The sequence below is a fragment of the Agelaius phoeniceus genome, chromosome 1, assembly GCF_051311805.1.
Source record: "Agelaius phoeniceus isolate bAgePho1 chromosome 1, bAgePho1.hap1, whole genome shotgun sequence".
NCBI classification, from domain to species: Eukaryota; Metazoa; Chordata; class Aves; order Passeriformes; family Icteridae; genus Agelaius; species Agelaius phoeniceus.
In genome coordinates, this window is record NC_135265.1 from 152,345,232 (window position 1) to 152,360,340 (window position 15,109).

The 15,109-nt window shown below is 42.9% G+C and overlaps 1 protein-coding gene across 6 annotated transcripts in view; it reads right to left on the reverse strand.

Annotated features, from left to right (window-relative positions):
* Window positions 1–15,109, reverse strand: part of TSNARE1 (t-SNARE domain containing 1) — a 469,579-nt gene that overhangs the window by 303,725 nt on the left and 150,745 nt on the right. For all 6 annotated transcript variants that reach the window (XM_054647416.2, XM_054647423.2, XM_077189516.1 and 3 more), the window contains 2 exons: window positions 14,207–14,284; window positions 7,136–7,205 (listed from right to left, as the gene is read on the reverse strand). In XM_054647416.2, the coding sequence (XP_054503391.1) occupies window positions 7,136–7,205; window positions 14,207–14,284 (148 nt within the window). The remainder of the gene's footprint in view (window positions 1–7,135; window positions 7,206–14,206; window positions 14,285–15,109) is intronic.

Consider the following 15,109-nt stretch of genomic DNA (forward strand, 5'->3'; position numbering starts at 1 on the left):
ACTGAGTCACCTCAATCATTCACCCTGAAGGTGAAATTCCAGTGCCACTTCCCTCCTTTCAATCAGGGGGTCAAAGAGTGTCACCGTCATATTTTCTGAGAAATCCCTTCACCAGGATTTCTTCTCCTGGGAAACTGAGAAGCCTCAGAGAAAAATGAAAACAATAATTATTTGGTTGCTTCTCCTGTGTTTTGTTGCTTTAGAATGTGGTTGGAGATTGTTTATCCAACATGTGAATTGTTTTTACTTAATGACCAATCACAGGCCAGCTGTGTCAAGGCTCTGGCGAGTCACGAGTTTTTCGTTATTATCTTGTTAAAACTTCTGTAAGTATCCTTTCTCTATTCTTTAGTATAGTTTTAGTATAGCATTCTTTTATATAATATAATATCATAGAATAATAAATGAGCCCTCTAAGAACATGGAGTCAGGTTCATCATTTCCTTCCTGCCACGGGGGACCCCAAAAATACCACACACAGAGTGTCACTTGAGATGTCCCAGTGTGCCACCACACCTAATGCTGCCATTTTAGAAGCGAAAGAACAGCAAGTCTTGTGCCAAAATTTCCAACCTGTCTCAGACACCCTGGGGCACCTCAACAGCTCCAAGAGTCACCAATCACATCCTGGGCTGCATCATGAGAAAGTGTGGTCAGAAGGTCAAGGGAGGGATTGTTCCCCTCTGCTATGACCTATGGGTCCAGCTCTGGGGTCACCAACATCAGGAGGATGTGGAGCTGCTGGGGTGAGCCCAGAGAGGACCACAAAGATGCTCTGAGGGTTGGAGCTCCTCTGTTGTGGAGCCAGGCTGGGAGAGTTCACCTGGAGAAGGCTCCAGGGAGAGCTCAGAGCCCCTTCCACAGCCTAAAGGGGCTCCTGGAGAGCTGGAGAGGGACTTTGGAGAAGAAATGGAAGGACAGGAGAAGGGGGAATAACTTTGAAGTGAGAAGGGCAGGTTTAGATTGGATATTGGGAAGAAATCCTTGGCTGTGAAGGTGCTGAGAGCCTGGCACAGGTTGCCCAGAGAAGCTGTGGCTGCCCCATCCCTGGAAGTGTCCAAGGCCAGGCTGGATGAGACTTTGAGCAACCTGAACTAGTGGAGGGTGTCTCTGTCCATGAAAGGGGAGTGCTGGAACTGCACAGCCTTCAAGGCCCCTTCCAACCCAAACCATTCCATGATTTTCTGACTTTGCCAGAGTCCAGAGACCAAGAAAATGTAGGCAACCACCTTTAGGTTCTTATCCTTCAGAGGGTGCAACAACCTCTGCCAAGCAAGACTCATAGATGAGTCCAATCTGTCACAAACTTACTGAACGTCTATTCAGTATCCTGAATGTCAACAAATGTGTCAAAAATGCTTCTACAAATCCAGCAAAGCACCTCAGACTGAGCCTGAGAGCCCTGGAGAGCTCATGGCTTCAGTCTTGGACAGGGATGCCTCTCTTCCCAAAAGCACCCCAAAGTGACAATACTTCACCCCAAACTGACAATACTTCACCCCAGCTTCCATCAATTTTAGGGTGGCAAAAGAAACTGATTGATTAATTTTACTGCTCCCTAAAAAATCTGATGGTGATGACGCAAATTTCCTGGGGAAGGGTGAGGAAGATGGAATTCCCTTCAATCCCAGTAAAGAATTTAGCAATCTATATATGCATGCCCAAGGAAAAGTGGTGCTCTGTAAAGTTAATATTTGACCAAAAAACAGGTAAGAGCAGCAATGCAAAAGCTGCACTTTCAGTCTCTTCCAGGATTGTTGAGTTGTCTCACCCTGAAGCAGCTCAGATCTCAAGCTCAGCTTCCCCACTTGGAAAATGCTTTGGAACTCCTTTGTGGCCATAGGAATTCTCTGCCTTGCATCATCTTAACCAAGATTTCAAATCATTTCAGTCAGGAAAGCAGGTTTGTTTTCTCACACTGTACAGGTGTAGAGCTGAGCCCTCTCTCAGGTGCAAGAAAAAAAATCTTATGTATTTCTATAATGTGCACTAAAAAAAAATTAATGCCAGTGGGAAAAGTGAGGTGAAAGCTAAAAATCTTTTTTTTTTTTTTCAAATCAGGAGAAATTAACACTTTTTTTAGTAAATCTCATCTGTGCTAAAATCTCATCAGTACTAAAAGCCCCAAAAATTTCCCTCTTAAACTCTTCCTTAAACAGGTAAATTCTTCACTCCTTGAAGGAATTTTACATCTTTCACTAGTCACTACTAGTGAAAGATGTAAAATTCCTTCAAGGAGTGAAGACTCAAGTGCTACATCCCAGACACACCTGAAATTGGTAAAAAGCTGTGATAGTGACTCAATGCTCTTATTCCTCTTGACCTTACAACGACACAAGGTCAAATATCCAATAAGGTGACAAACTCAGGTGACACTCATCAGTGTAGGAGCCTGGTTTGGAAAGCCTGGATCACTTCTGCAGACACCCAACCTCCAAGGAAAGGACATCAAGGACCTTTCACTGCCACTTCAAGCTCAGTTTCATGGCTCCCAGGTAGTCAGCAAATGCCTCTTGCAGCCTACATGGCCACTTTGCTTTGCTTGAGATCACAATAAGACAGGGTCAGGTTGTGTGAAAATCAAAGATTCTTAATTATTTTTTTCTTCTTCTACCTGGCATTGTCCAGGTTAGAGGGAGGCTTTCATTTCCAGCCACTTTGTGGAAGATGTTGGGAGACCAAAGAGCTGCACCAGTCAAAAGGAAGGAGACTGGTCTTCACTGTCTCTCAGAGACAGTGATCTACCTGGCTGTTTAATTTGATTTGCCTAAATTAAAAACTCATTACCTTCAATGCCTAATGTTGGAGAACCTTTTCATCCCACACACTCTGGCTAAGGAAGCAGATAAATGCCTTGGAAGCCTGGATTATTAAACCAAAGGTCAAAGAAAAAACAAATCAGTCAATTTTTCCTGCATCACTGGAGAAAGCCTCAGCTTTGCCTCCTGGCCTTAGCTCCTCATCTCAGCTCCATCCACCTTTTTTCCCCTTTGCTCCCACTCCCTTCCCAATTAATCCAGGGTCAGTTGCATTCAGCCAAGAGCTTTGTATGGGCATTTACATTTCACTTGCCAGCACATCCAGCTCCAAGCATGCAGCACACAAATATTTGTGCTGGCTCTGGGTAGAGCCTCGACCAGGATTATTCACTTTGGGTCTGATATATACCCTGCTCACAGCAGCAGCCAAGTCTGTCTCACTGACTAGAGCTGGCACTCCATGTGGGATGAACTCTCCCAAATTTACTTGCCACAGATACAATCCTTATTCTGGAAGACTCAGCTCTCAAAAGAAGAGAAACCATTTCAGGAAAGGGAACAGACCAATTTGACAGTAAAAATCCTGTCCTCATCTGATGCTTTTGTGAGTCCTGTGCTTAAGAGGCAGAAAGTCTGCCTGAATTTGGCAAGGAAGCAGGTAACTTTGGGGTGTTTTTCTGTTTAATCAGGACCCTGCAGCTAGGTAAGCAAACACTTCTGCAGTTTACAGCCCAAAGTAGCTGAATGTCCTGCGTGGCAGAACAATTCACCATTAATCCCTATTCCCAAACACTCTGCCTTCCCTCATCTACCTAATTTTAGTCAGCCTCATTTTAGGCAGAGTGACAGCCACTTAACAAGAAAGCAGAAATTGTGGCAATTTTACTACTTAGACACCCAAAACCATTATCCTTTTCCTAACAGCCAGGGCTATAAACCTGCCAAATGTTCCCTCACTGCTCCCATCTTCAAAGCTAGAGGGTGTTCAAGGAGAGCCATGCATCAGCCTCTGAAGGAGAGGGGTCAAGTGGCAGAGGAGGAAGATTAAGCCATGATTTGCAGCCGTGGAAGCAGAAAGCACTGCCCCAAAGGTCTCACCTGAAGAGCTGACCCTCCTGAGCAGAGATCTATGCAGCCCTGCCAGCTCTAGTGATTCATGGCACGCTGCTTTTTGCTGGTGCAGCTCTCAGGAGGGACAAGCTGAAGTTCTTGTAGAGCACTCGAGGATGTTTGCCTGGTGGTGAGAAAGGGGGGCACTGGAAGGACACGTCAGGGTCAGGGTGTGAGAGTCTGTCCGAATTTTCCCTCATCTGCCTCATGATCGTCATTTGGGGACCACTGAAGAGAAGACCCCTCCTGTCTGAAAATCTCTGGCTTTGTAGGAGAAAGTTACACACGCCAAAGGCCCCGAGGCCTGAGAGCACAGTGCTAAGTTATTGTTCTCACAGGTGTGGTTTGCTGTATGCTACTCTCAGCCCAATGAGAAGAAGAGGGCACCGTGCCCTTTTTGCACGTGCCCTTTTTTTGCCCTATTGTCCCTTTTTGCACAATAGCTCTGGGATCCTCCCCACCTCTCAGCCTGGCTGGTCCCCTCCTAAGCTTTAGGGTGGTCCCCCTCTAAAGGAAGGTCCCTCTTGCCTGTTCATAACCACAGTGACAGACAAGTAGAGATGTAAGAAGCCTCTCCATCAAGGACTGACACATGAAACCCCCATGTGAAAAGGCCCCTCTGCTCCTTCCAAGGACTGGGACTGAAACCCCCAACCTGGGGGTGGTGTGTGGGGGAGGCAAGCTGGCCAAACCGAGATGTTTGCCTGAGATGCTGTGACCACTGGACCAGGAAAACAATGGCTCTGGTTTACTGCTGAGGACATGGACTACCTGTTACATCTATTCCTTATTGTATCTGTTTCCCCCTCGCCTCAGAATTATCATAATAAAAACCTCTGAGTTAGCAAGAGATTTTGAGATCTCCCTGATGTAACAGGCAGATCCTCGACTGGACTGGACCAAAGGACTTCGTCTACATTTGGTAGCTATTTCCCCCTCTTTCTCTCTCTCTTTCTCTCTCTTTCTCTATCTTTTTCTCTCCCTTAATCCCTCTATCGCATTTTGCTGTGGCCATTCAATAAAGGTGCATTTGTTTTGATTATCACTGCAAATCCCCTGTGCCGTGTCGGTTTTTTGCACCCTGAGATCAAATCCACGAACCATCACGAAACCCATCCGTAAGGACAAATCATGACACAGGGCAGGATGGCAGACAGGGAGGATTGAAGGGAAGGGAGCTGCTGGTCCTCCCCAGCAGAGCACCCTGGTACTGCTTGCATGGAGATACAAAAAGCCAAATGGGAGAAGTGGGAGAGCCATCAGACCATGGGGAGAGGGGATGAACCAGGAGAACAGCTGGAGGAATTCTGGAGCTGATGAAAGGGGTAGGGAAGCACGGTTAAAATTTTAAAAACCTGCATTTAACTATCTGGACAATTAACAATAATTCCGAGATCAAAAAATAATTAGTGCAATTTGTGCCTTATGCAACTATTTATGTAACTGCTCAGGAAAGAGTAAAATTATCTAGGCATGTTTCTGGAGTGCTCTGAAGAGTCAAGGAGTTGATTCTTTAATTAAATTAAAAAAAAATAGTTTAGGAGTGCAAACACAATATCTGCATGATACAGAGTCTTTTCTGGGTTAAGGATCTCCAGCAGTTATTAAGGTGCTTTATGCTGCAAATTATTTTGTCCATGTAAACATCTTTCCTGATTACATCAATCTCCACAGGCTGACTTTTTTACTCTTACATCCTCTCCAATCTCCTAAATTTGCTTTCAAATCTTCTGACTATTACTATTACTATTTTTAATCCTCTGGTTTGCAAAACAGGGTATATGTGAATTAGGGCAGATCTGATGCCCTGATGAAAGCAATGGATTGGAGAGAAAAAGAGAGACATTGCAAACAGGTCTGAGAGTTTATATTGCATAGAGAAGGTCAGTCAAGTCCATCAGGCAAATAAAGAAAATAAACCCCAAATTCTCCTCTTTCTTCACAGCCAAATCTCAGCAGGAACATCAGTCACACACATGAAATCGGGGACATATCCCAAACAGTTGATTTTTGCCTGCAAGCTGCTTGAAGGGAGGCACCTTTAATAAACTGTGCTACATTTGGAAAAGTCATTTGAATTCTGTAATTAGCAGATATACAAGGAGAGCTAACTGTGCGTGTTTGTGTGTACACAGCTCTGGAAGAGGGAGTTTAATGAACTGTGTCTCCTGCAACTGCAAATCAAGTTTCATTTTGTCAGTGCCGAGCCATGTGATGCTGTGATGCAGCTTCCAACACCACAACACACTTTTCCTCCTATAAAATATCCTCTCCTGCTTTTATTTTTTTCATAGGATCATGGAATGGTTTGGGTTGGAATGGTCCTTGAAGATTACTTGGTTCCATTTCCCCTGCCATGGACACTTTCCACTGTCCCAGGTTGCTCCAAGACCCATCCAACCTGGCCTTGGACACTTCCAGGGATCCAGGGGCAGCCACAGCTTCTCTGTGTACCCTGTGTCAGGACCTCCCCAGCCTCACAGGGAAGAATTTATTCCTAATATCCAATCTACATCTACTGTCTGTCAGTTTGAAGCCTTTCCCCCTTGTTCTGCCACTACATGCCTCTGTCACAAGTCTCTTTTCTCTTTCGTTTTGGGTCCATGGACCTTGGCCAAGTAGATCTGGAGGGTAAAAGAAAAGGAACAAGAAAAAGCTACAGAAACATCTGTTTTCATTTAACTCCAGCCAGCAGCTGACCTCCCACAGCTGCTCAATCACTCCTCACTTGCTGGTGGGGTGGGTGAGAAGCAGGAAGGGCCTTGACCCTGTGTAAGAACTGCTCAGCAGTAACTAAAATATCCCTGGATTATCAGCACTGCTTTCATTACAAACCCAAACCACAGCCTCACACTGGCTACTGTGAAGAAAATTATCTCCATCCCAGCCAAAACCAGCACAGTTTCCTACTCCATCTTCACTTTAAAAATAAAAACCACCCCCCTCAATGACAAAAAAAACCCCAAACAACAGAAAAACAACACCTCCAAGAACCACAGAATGCCCTCTTTCACCGTGGGCCGTCTTTTCTGTGTTATCTCCACACCATTCTCTGCCACAAGACCAGCAGAAGGAAAGCTTTATACGATCAATACACATCCTAGCGGCATTAATCACCAACAGGAATGGAAAAAACCAAAGTAATCCTGACAAAAAGGTGTCCAGCTATAATAAAAGGATGGAAAAAAAAAGGTGAGGACAAATGAGGGGAAAAAATGAAAAGGCTGGGACAAAGAAAGATCTGCAACAATTTAAAATAAACTCACAGTCCATCCTGCAGCTCTTGAGTATCGTTTGAGGTCCCCAGGGATCGAAGACTTCTTTCCAGAGAGGTCACTGTCAACAGCAGAGAAAGAAAAGATAAAGAAGCAACACACCTTCTCAGAGGAAAAAAAATGCTGGATCTTAGTTCAGATGTTTGTCTTTAATTTTATATTTTTTTTTAAATACAATTAAGTATTTGAACAAGTAAGCTATGAGAGAAAGGGGACAACATCTACCAGTGGCTACTGCCACAGAATGATAAATTGGGTCCTTTGGAAGCTTAAATGGTGAATCCATGTATAACATGCCATGACATGATGGAGTATGACCCCTTGTCAGGAAAACCTCAGTTCCATGGACCTTGCACAGATCTCTGACTCTTCCAGCCTTGAGGTGACACAGAATTGTGCACTGAGCATTTCCAGCTGGAAATGTGCCCCTGGTGAAGAGGCAAGAAATTGCATAATAACTGTTTGTTGCTCTGAATTATAATTAAGAGACAGAACACTGATGTCTACTCTGATATCTTCCATCTCCTGTTTCAAGATGCTTAAACTCAAAATGTTTTCTATCTTTTGGCTCAGAAAAAAATGGAGATGTGATCATCTACTGTGTTTGTGTTCCACAACTTCTTGGGATTTTCCATCAGAAGAAGAGAATACTCTAAAAGCAGTTGGAAGGTGCAAACATGGTTTGCTTTGTAATTTTCAATTACTTCAGATTTAAATATTTATATATATGTGTGTGTGTATATAAAAGCAGAAATCTAGGAATACTGTTGCCTTTTTCCACCCTTTAATTTCACTGTCTCAATTCACTTTCAAATTAACAACAGGTCACTACTTTTGGACTTAGCACAGCCAGCAAGCAAAGCACTTCAAGATTTCCCACAATGGAAAATGTTAAATAAATTACATTCTTGATATTTACATGTGGGATTTCTTTCAGGACATTTCCAGTTGTAAAAACCCATAACCCGTTATCAGTCACACTTCAATATTTAAGGATAGAAAGAAGAACAGATTAAAAACATGGTTCAATTATTTCTGCAGAAATTTAAGAAATCCTCTGTTTTAATGACTCTGCAGACTTGGACTTGGCCTGTAATTTTGAACAAGTCACTTAATTATATTTCCACTGTCAGACAAAATCCTCTCTTCTCTTTTGGGCTCTGATGGCTTGACACCAGAAGTCACTAAACAGCATAAAAAGTAACTAATGTGCCTGAACTACATGAATATTCAAAAAAACTTTGAATACCACCATATATTTCCATCAATGCTAGTTCTCAATAACAGATTTTATTGCAGAGTTTGGAGATTCAGTAAGATAAAGCCTCAAGGAATTGTCTGTAACTGAGCTAATAATTATTTTTCTTTGCTGGAAGCACAGTGTTCTAAAGAATAAATTGGAAGTTTTCACTAATAACCATTTGCTTCTGTAGAAGGACACCACTGACCCTGCAGAGATCTCATGAATACTATAATTCCCTCTTTCCCTCTCCACAATCCTAACAAATCAATTTCCCTTGGAATCCACATGCTGTTCAGTTCAAACACAAAATTTTGCATCAACTAAAAATACTTTTTGGCCCATCAACCCTTTGGAACAAAGCAGAGTGTGGTCCTTGGAGAACGGACAGCAAGCCAAGGTAAATAAACAACTTGTGTGTACACTGAATTTGTAAGAACAAGTTAATGCCATGTGTGCAATTCCAGAACAAAACCAGCAGCTACTGCCTCCATGAACCTTTCTAACCTGACCTGCAAAAGTAAAGATAATTCAAAATGAGTTTTACTGCCGCTGCTTTGGAGAAGACTGGAGTGGGAAGCAGTTTTGCTACTGAACAAAACACTTCAAGACTTCACACTCAAGCCATTTTACACTGAGGCAAACCCAGGAGCTGTCAGATTTGTTCAGCATTTTGGAAAACCTACAAAAAGGTGAAAAGAATATGAGACATGAACTCGAGAGGTGAGGAAAGAATTCATCAGTTAGATGAGAATGTGATCTGTGATTAAGTTCTTATCGAATAATTTTACCTAATATTCCAATTCAAGCACAGTATTTAGACAACTAAATAAATGTCAGTTGTTCCAAAATGACAAGAGATGCATGCTGGAGGAGCCAAAGGTTATCGTTTGATATAGCCCTTATGTGGAAAACAGCAGGACAAAAACTCCAACATGACTTTCCTAAATCTCAGGAAAGCCAAAAGAACCCTGGGCTGCACCAAAAGAGGAGAGGGCCAGAAGCTCAGTGGAGGTGATTCTCCCCCTCTACTCTCCTCCCATGAGACCCCACCTGGAATGCATCCAGATCTGGGGCCTCCATCCAAGAAGGATGATGATGATGATGACCTGTTGAAGAAAATCCAGGTGGACATGGAGATGACCACAGCACTGGAGCAGCTCTGCTCTGAAGCCAGGCTGGGACAGCTGGAATTATTCAGCCTGGAGAAGAGAAGGCTCCAGAGAGGACTTAGAGCACCTTCCAGTGCCTAAAGGGGCTCCAAGAGAATGGGAGAGGAACTCTGGACAAGGGCATGAAGTGACAAAACAAGAGGGAAAGGATTCACAGGTTCAGACTGTATATTAGGAAGAAATTCTTCCCTGTGAGGGTGGTGAAGCCCTGGCACAGGTTTCCCAGAGAAGCTGTGGCTGCCTCATCCCTGGAAGTGTCCAAGGCCAGGTTGGATGGGGCTTGGAGCAACCTGGGACAGTGGAAGGTGTCCCTGCCCATGGCAGGGGGGTGTAACCAAGTGATCTTTAAGGTCCTTTCCAACCCAAACCATTCCAGGATTCTATAATTAAATCTGAGCTACTCTGGGTAAATATAAGTTGCTTTGACCAAGAATGAATTTATCAAAATCTCCGCAGCTCTTGTGCTGGATGTGGAAAATCTCTCTCAATGTACCAGTTCTGGTCATGTGAGCAGTAATTTGACCAGAGGAGCAAAACATCAAGCTCTGCTGGAAGGATGTGTGAAGCCATTCTTGAAACAGGAATCTTATTTTAAAAGTCTTGTTCTTTTTGTCATTAAAAGGCATGCCCAAGTCTCCAGAATGAGGCACATTCACAAGGCATCAGTGATGCTGGAGCTGCACTGATTTACTTCACAGAGAGCTTGGCTCCCAGCTGCCTGTGCCACTGCAATCCTCAAATCAATGGGGGATAGAAACCATCCTGAGATGGAAATGGAGACTCCATCACACCTTTAGGATCAAGGTAATGGGACTGCACGTGGCACCAACCAGTTATGGGCAGTCATTAAAGAGTGAAAAGCAGGAAATTAGAGAGGCAAGAGAGCCATTAGAGAGTTCAGGTTCTCCATCTGGCAGCACAGGCCTGATTCCTCCAGTATATCATCCACTGACCAGGCAAGATGCACCAGAGCAACTCCATTTAGGAGTGTTATTTTTTGTACCTACTTATACTTACTAAGAGGCAGCTAAAACCTGCACATGAAAAAAAAAATGCAAGGTCTTGGTAAAAGTATAGATAAAAAAAAGCCATAAATGAGACAAATTCAGGCAGTATTTGAGCTCCTTTTTGTGTGCTGATAGGAAAATCAACTAAACTAAAAAAAAAAAACCCAAAACATGAAAGTTGCAAAAGTCAAGGCATATGTGACAACCTGGTCTATTGGAAGGTGTCCCTGTCCATGGCAGAAGGTTGGAGCAAGATGACCTTTAAGGGCCCTTCCAACCCAAGCTATTCTATGATTCTATGAACCTTCCTTATTTCCAACAGGGACGGCCCCAAAAGATTAAGAGAAAGAAAGCAGGTGCAAAGATTAAGGAAAATCTCCCTCTACCCTTTCATACTTCCATAATAGATGGCACTAAAAAAAGTCTATAAGCTCACAACCTGGCAGGAGAGTGATCCAGTAGCATATAAACAGAACCAGCTGTCCTGGCTAAAATTTTTATTCAACAAATGAGGAAGATTTCCATTTTCATGGCAGAAAAAGGGAGCAGGAAGCATTTATAGGTGAGAATAATCACAATCAACTCAGAGCTATAAAATCCCCCTTGGTCAGGAAGCAAGTCCTGAAGCGCCCAAGAAGAATTTAAATCACCTCAAAGGCTCAGAATTGTGTAAAAAGAACAAGGACAGCAAAGAGGGACAAAGCACACTGTGTTTATTACTTCTGCAGTGTTACTCAATAAAATTCAATGGTGCTTTAAAATCCTGGTACAAAGTTGACTCCTTGTTTCATTAAAAATAGTCATTCCCCAAAGACATAAAAGGTATTGCTGAGATTGGCCTCAACCTGGGATTTTTAGAATCTAAACAACAAAATCATAACATGACCAACTCCTGACAGCTTGGAACAGTCTGGCCAGGGAAGGGGTGAAGTCACAATTCCTGGGAATGTTAAAAAAAAAAACTGACAAGGCACTTCCAAGGTTTAGTGGCCTTGGTAGCATTCCATCAAATCTTGGACTTGGAGATTTTTGAGGTCTTTTCCAACTGTATGACTCTACAAATCTATGATCTTCAGCAACCCAAAAGGGACAAATACATTTCAGGAGCACAGTTAGATCTCCACACACAATGGAGAACTTCAAAAAAAACCCAGAGAGGCTGCAGCAAGCCAGGAAAAGGAGGGAAAGAGGAGCTGTGATAGGATTTATGCAATTTGTAGGATGTTCAGCACACCATGCCCAGCACAAAAGAGTAACTCCATCATCTGGTGACCATCTGAAATGTAGCTGCCTGTTCCTTGCTCAGCCACAAACAACATCACTGACTTATTTTCCATGCTTCAAGTCAGAGCTTCCTGAGTTTTCTGAATAGATTTTATGCTACAGAAAGAATCATGGGCATTCTTCCCCATTTTCTAAGCCTAAAAAGTTCTTTACCTAAAGTGAGCTAGCTCTACCAAATATTAGCACTACACTCAGCAGCCTTCTCCTGAAAATCTCTAACCACTTTTTGGGGGAAAGACTATAAAAAATAAACTGAATGAAACTGAAAAAAAATTAATATGGGTAGTGAACAGAGCAACAACAGTGAAATATCTTATGGGCATTTCTTCAACCTGAAAGCACTTTAAAAGGTATTATAGATTCATTGATTCATAGATTTTAAAAGCCAGAGAGAGCAATTCTGATTATCCAACCTGATTTCCTCCCAGAAAATTTTGTCCCATCACTCCCACATCAAGACTGGGGACTGCAGCTGGACTAAAGTATATCTCACAAAGAAGATATTTGAATCTTGATTTAAAGGTTCCTGGCAAAGCCAAATCCATCAAGCCTCCTCCATAAGCAGTTCTAATGTCTGGTTACCCTCATATAGAAGGATTGAATTTGTCTAGCTTTAACTCTTATCTCCTGATCTCCTCCTATGTGAGAACAATAGATTAACAAGCCCCTTGTTATCTATTTGATATCTTTCTTCCTAGAGAGGTACTTACACAACAAGATTGAGTCCTCTTGGATGTCTCAAACAGAAATTTGGATGGCATGAATTTTAAAGTCTGATTTTCAGACATCAAACAGTTTCGGCTTTTTTCTGCACCCTCTCCATTTTGGCAAAATAGTTTTAAGTGAGGCATTGTCATTATCTGCTTCACAGAGCCCTCAGTTCAGGCAACTCTTAAGAGGAAATACATCATCACCACCTCAAGAGGAGAAATAACAACAACAGTGGTTGTCAAACATGAATTGAAGGGGTTAAGGCAATTCCAACAAAGAATGAATTGGGTTGTGGTATTTCGAAAGTGACGGGCCATTCACCTTTAGGTTTTCTCAGGATAAAACTCCACTGTGGAGGAGTTGTGTTTGAAGCACAGGGGCACATCAAGTCAGCCCTAATCTGGCCAGGCTGGACAGGAACAGCACACACAGACTCACGAGAAGGCTGCACAACTTCAGTCTGAGCCTTCAGTTTGGAAGCAGAATTGCTGCTACCACTCATCGCTGGCAATGTCAAATTATAACTATTGGCGCTGGAGCAGCCAAAATTGGTGCTAATGCAGGTATTTCTGTGTTTTATGGTGTGGTTGTTCACCCACCTGAAAGCCAAGTATCACAGCTGGGAGGTTCCAGCTCCCACAGTGGCCATAATCCCTTTTTTTACATGGTATGTCACCAATTCAAGGGTCACCAATCCCCCGTGGTCATGGAAAAATTGGTGCTTGAATTTTCCTGGCAGATGGAGCATACACAACTCATCGAAAGTAGAGACAATTACATTTTAGAAGTTTTTAATTCCCATCCCTGTTCCAAGAAGGATCCCTTGCTACGACGACCAGGGCTCCACCCCTAGGACACACTAGGGAAGAATTACACAAATAAGGAGGCACTGAAATCCTTTCCCTACACCTAGGCCAGGCCTCCCCATCACCCAAGACAGAAAGAACAGACACAGAAGCTGTCCAGGTGATTCTAAAGTAGTTTCAAGGTCTATTGTAAAATCAGCACTGATAACTGCAGATCCCAGTCTGACACTGGTATGTTTTAGAACTGGGGTACAATGCCAATACCTTCCACCCAGCAATTTTAGTTTACATCTGTCTGCAAGATAAATTCCTCCAGCCTAACCCAACAAAACTGATGAGCCAGAGCTTGTTTCAAAGGAGGGAGGACTCTGCATCTCTAGGGGCTGGGGAGATACCCCTGCCCAACCTAGAGAGTGAAGAATAGCAGAATTTTGCTGTTTTTCTAAGGGAGATAGATGTTTTGCAAGCTCATGTGACAGGCTCTGAACACAGCAGTGCTGCAACATATTTGAAAACGAGCCTGGGTTGTTCCACCTTACTGAGCTCTTAGCTCTCTATTGTAACAGATGACACAATTAAAAATAGAAAAAAAAAAAGGGATGTGGTCTCAGCAAGGATTGGAATGTATCTGTGCCTGTTGGATGGAACATATGGTGGAATATTTTTACATCTTTTAAGGAGCTGTGTGTTGGACATGTGCTGCTGCTTGTGAGATGCAGCAGCAGAAAAGCTGCATTAATATTTGCTCCCTGACAAGAGGAGCTGCCAGGGGCTGTGGCCACGCACAGGAATCATCAGCAGGACAGCACAGAAGGCACCAGGAAAGCTCCCATTTTACTCACCATTGGAGTTAATTCGGAAGACGTTGGCTGAAGTCTCCTGAAAAAGTTCCTGCAGCTCACTGGGATCAATCTGAGTGGCTGTGAAGAGAAACACAGAAAAAAAATAAAAGTGTTAATACTGGACACCACCAATCACTTTGAAAAGGGGATGGTGATGTGAAAAGGGATGTAGATTCCTGCTTGCTGCAGAAATTTAGCCCAGGTAGGGTGGAGTGATGCAGATTTACACAGGATGAAACAAATCCAGGGTATTAAATGCTGTTTAATCCAAATGCACAGGGCCTCATTGCTGGAGATTTTCCCTCTCTTCTCTTCCTGCAGTTTCTCCTAAATCAACTGTCCCAGACACTCCTTTCCTTTGTTCTATTGTGACAGGGTTCACAAGGGTCCGAGGATGAGGGAAGAGATGAGGATCTGACTCCATGTTTCAGAAGGCCTGATTTAATATTTTATGATATATATTATATTAAAACTATACTAAAAGAATAGAAGAAAGGATTTCATCAGAGAGCTAGCTAAGAATAGAAAAGGAAAGAATGAATAACAAAGGTTTGTGTCTCAGACAGAGTCTGAGCCAGCTGACTGTGATTGGCCATTAATTAGAAACAATCACATGAGACCAATCACAGATCCACCTGTTGCATTCCACAGCAGCAGATAATCAATGTTTACATTTTGTTCCTGAGGCCTCTCAGCTTCTCAAGAGAAAAAATCCTAAGGAAAGGATTTTTCATAAAATGTGTCTGTGACAGTTCTATAGAGGAGGCTGCAGAAAAACAGAAATTAGTGTGGGCTCCCGTCCCCCAGGAATTTAATTTGTTACTAACAAAGTCCAGCTCTCATTAAATCACTGGTGAAAGAGCAGCATAGGAGAACATTTTTACATATTTAAGACTGTGATTA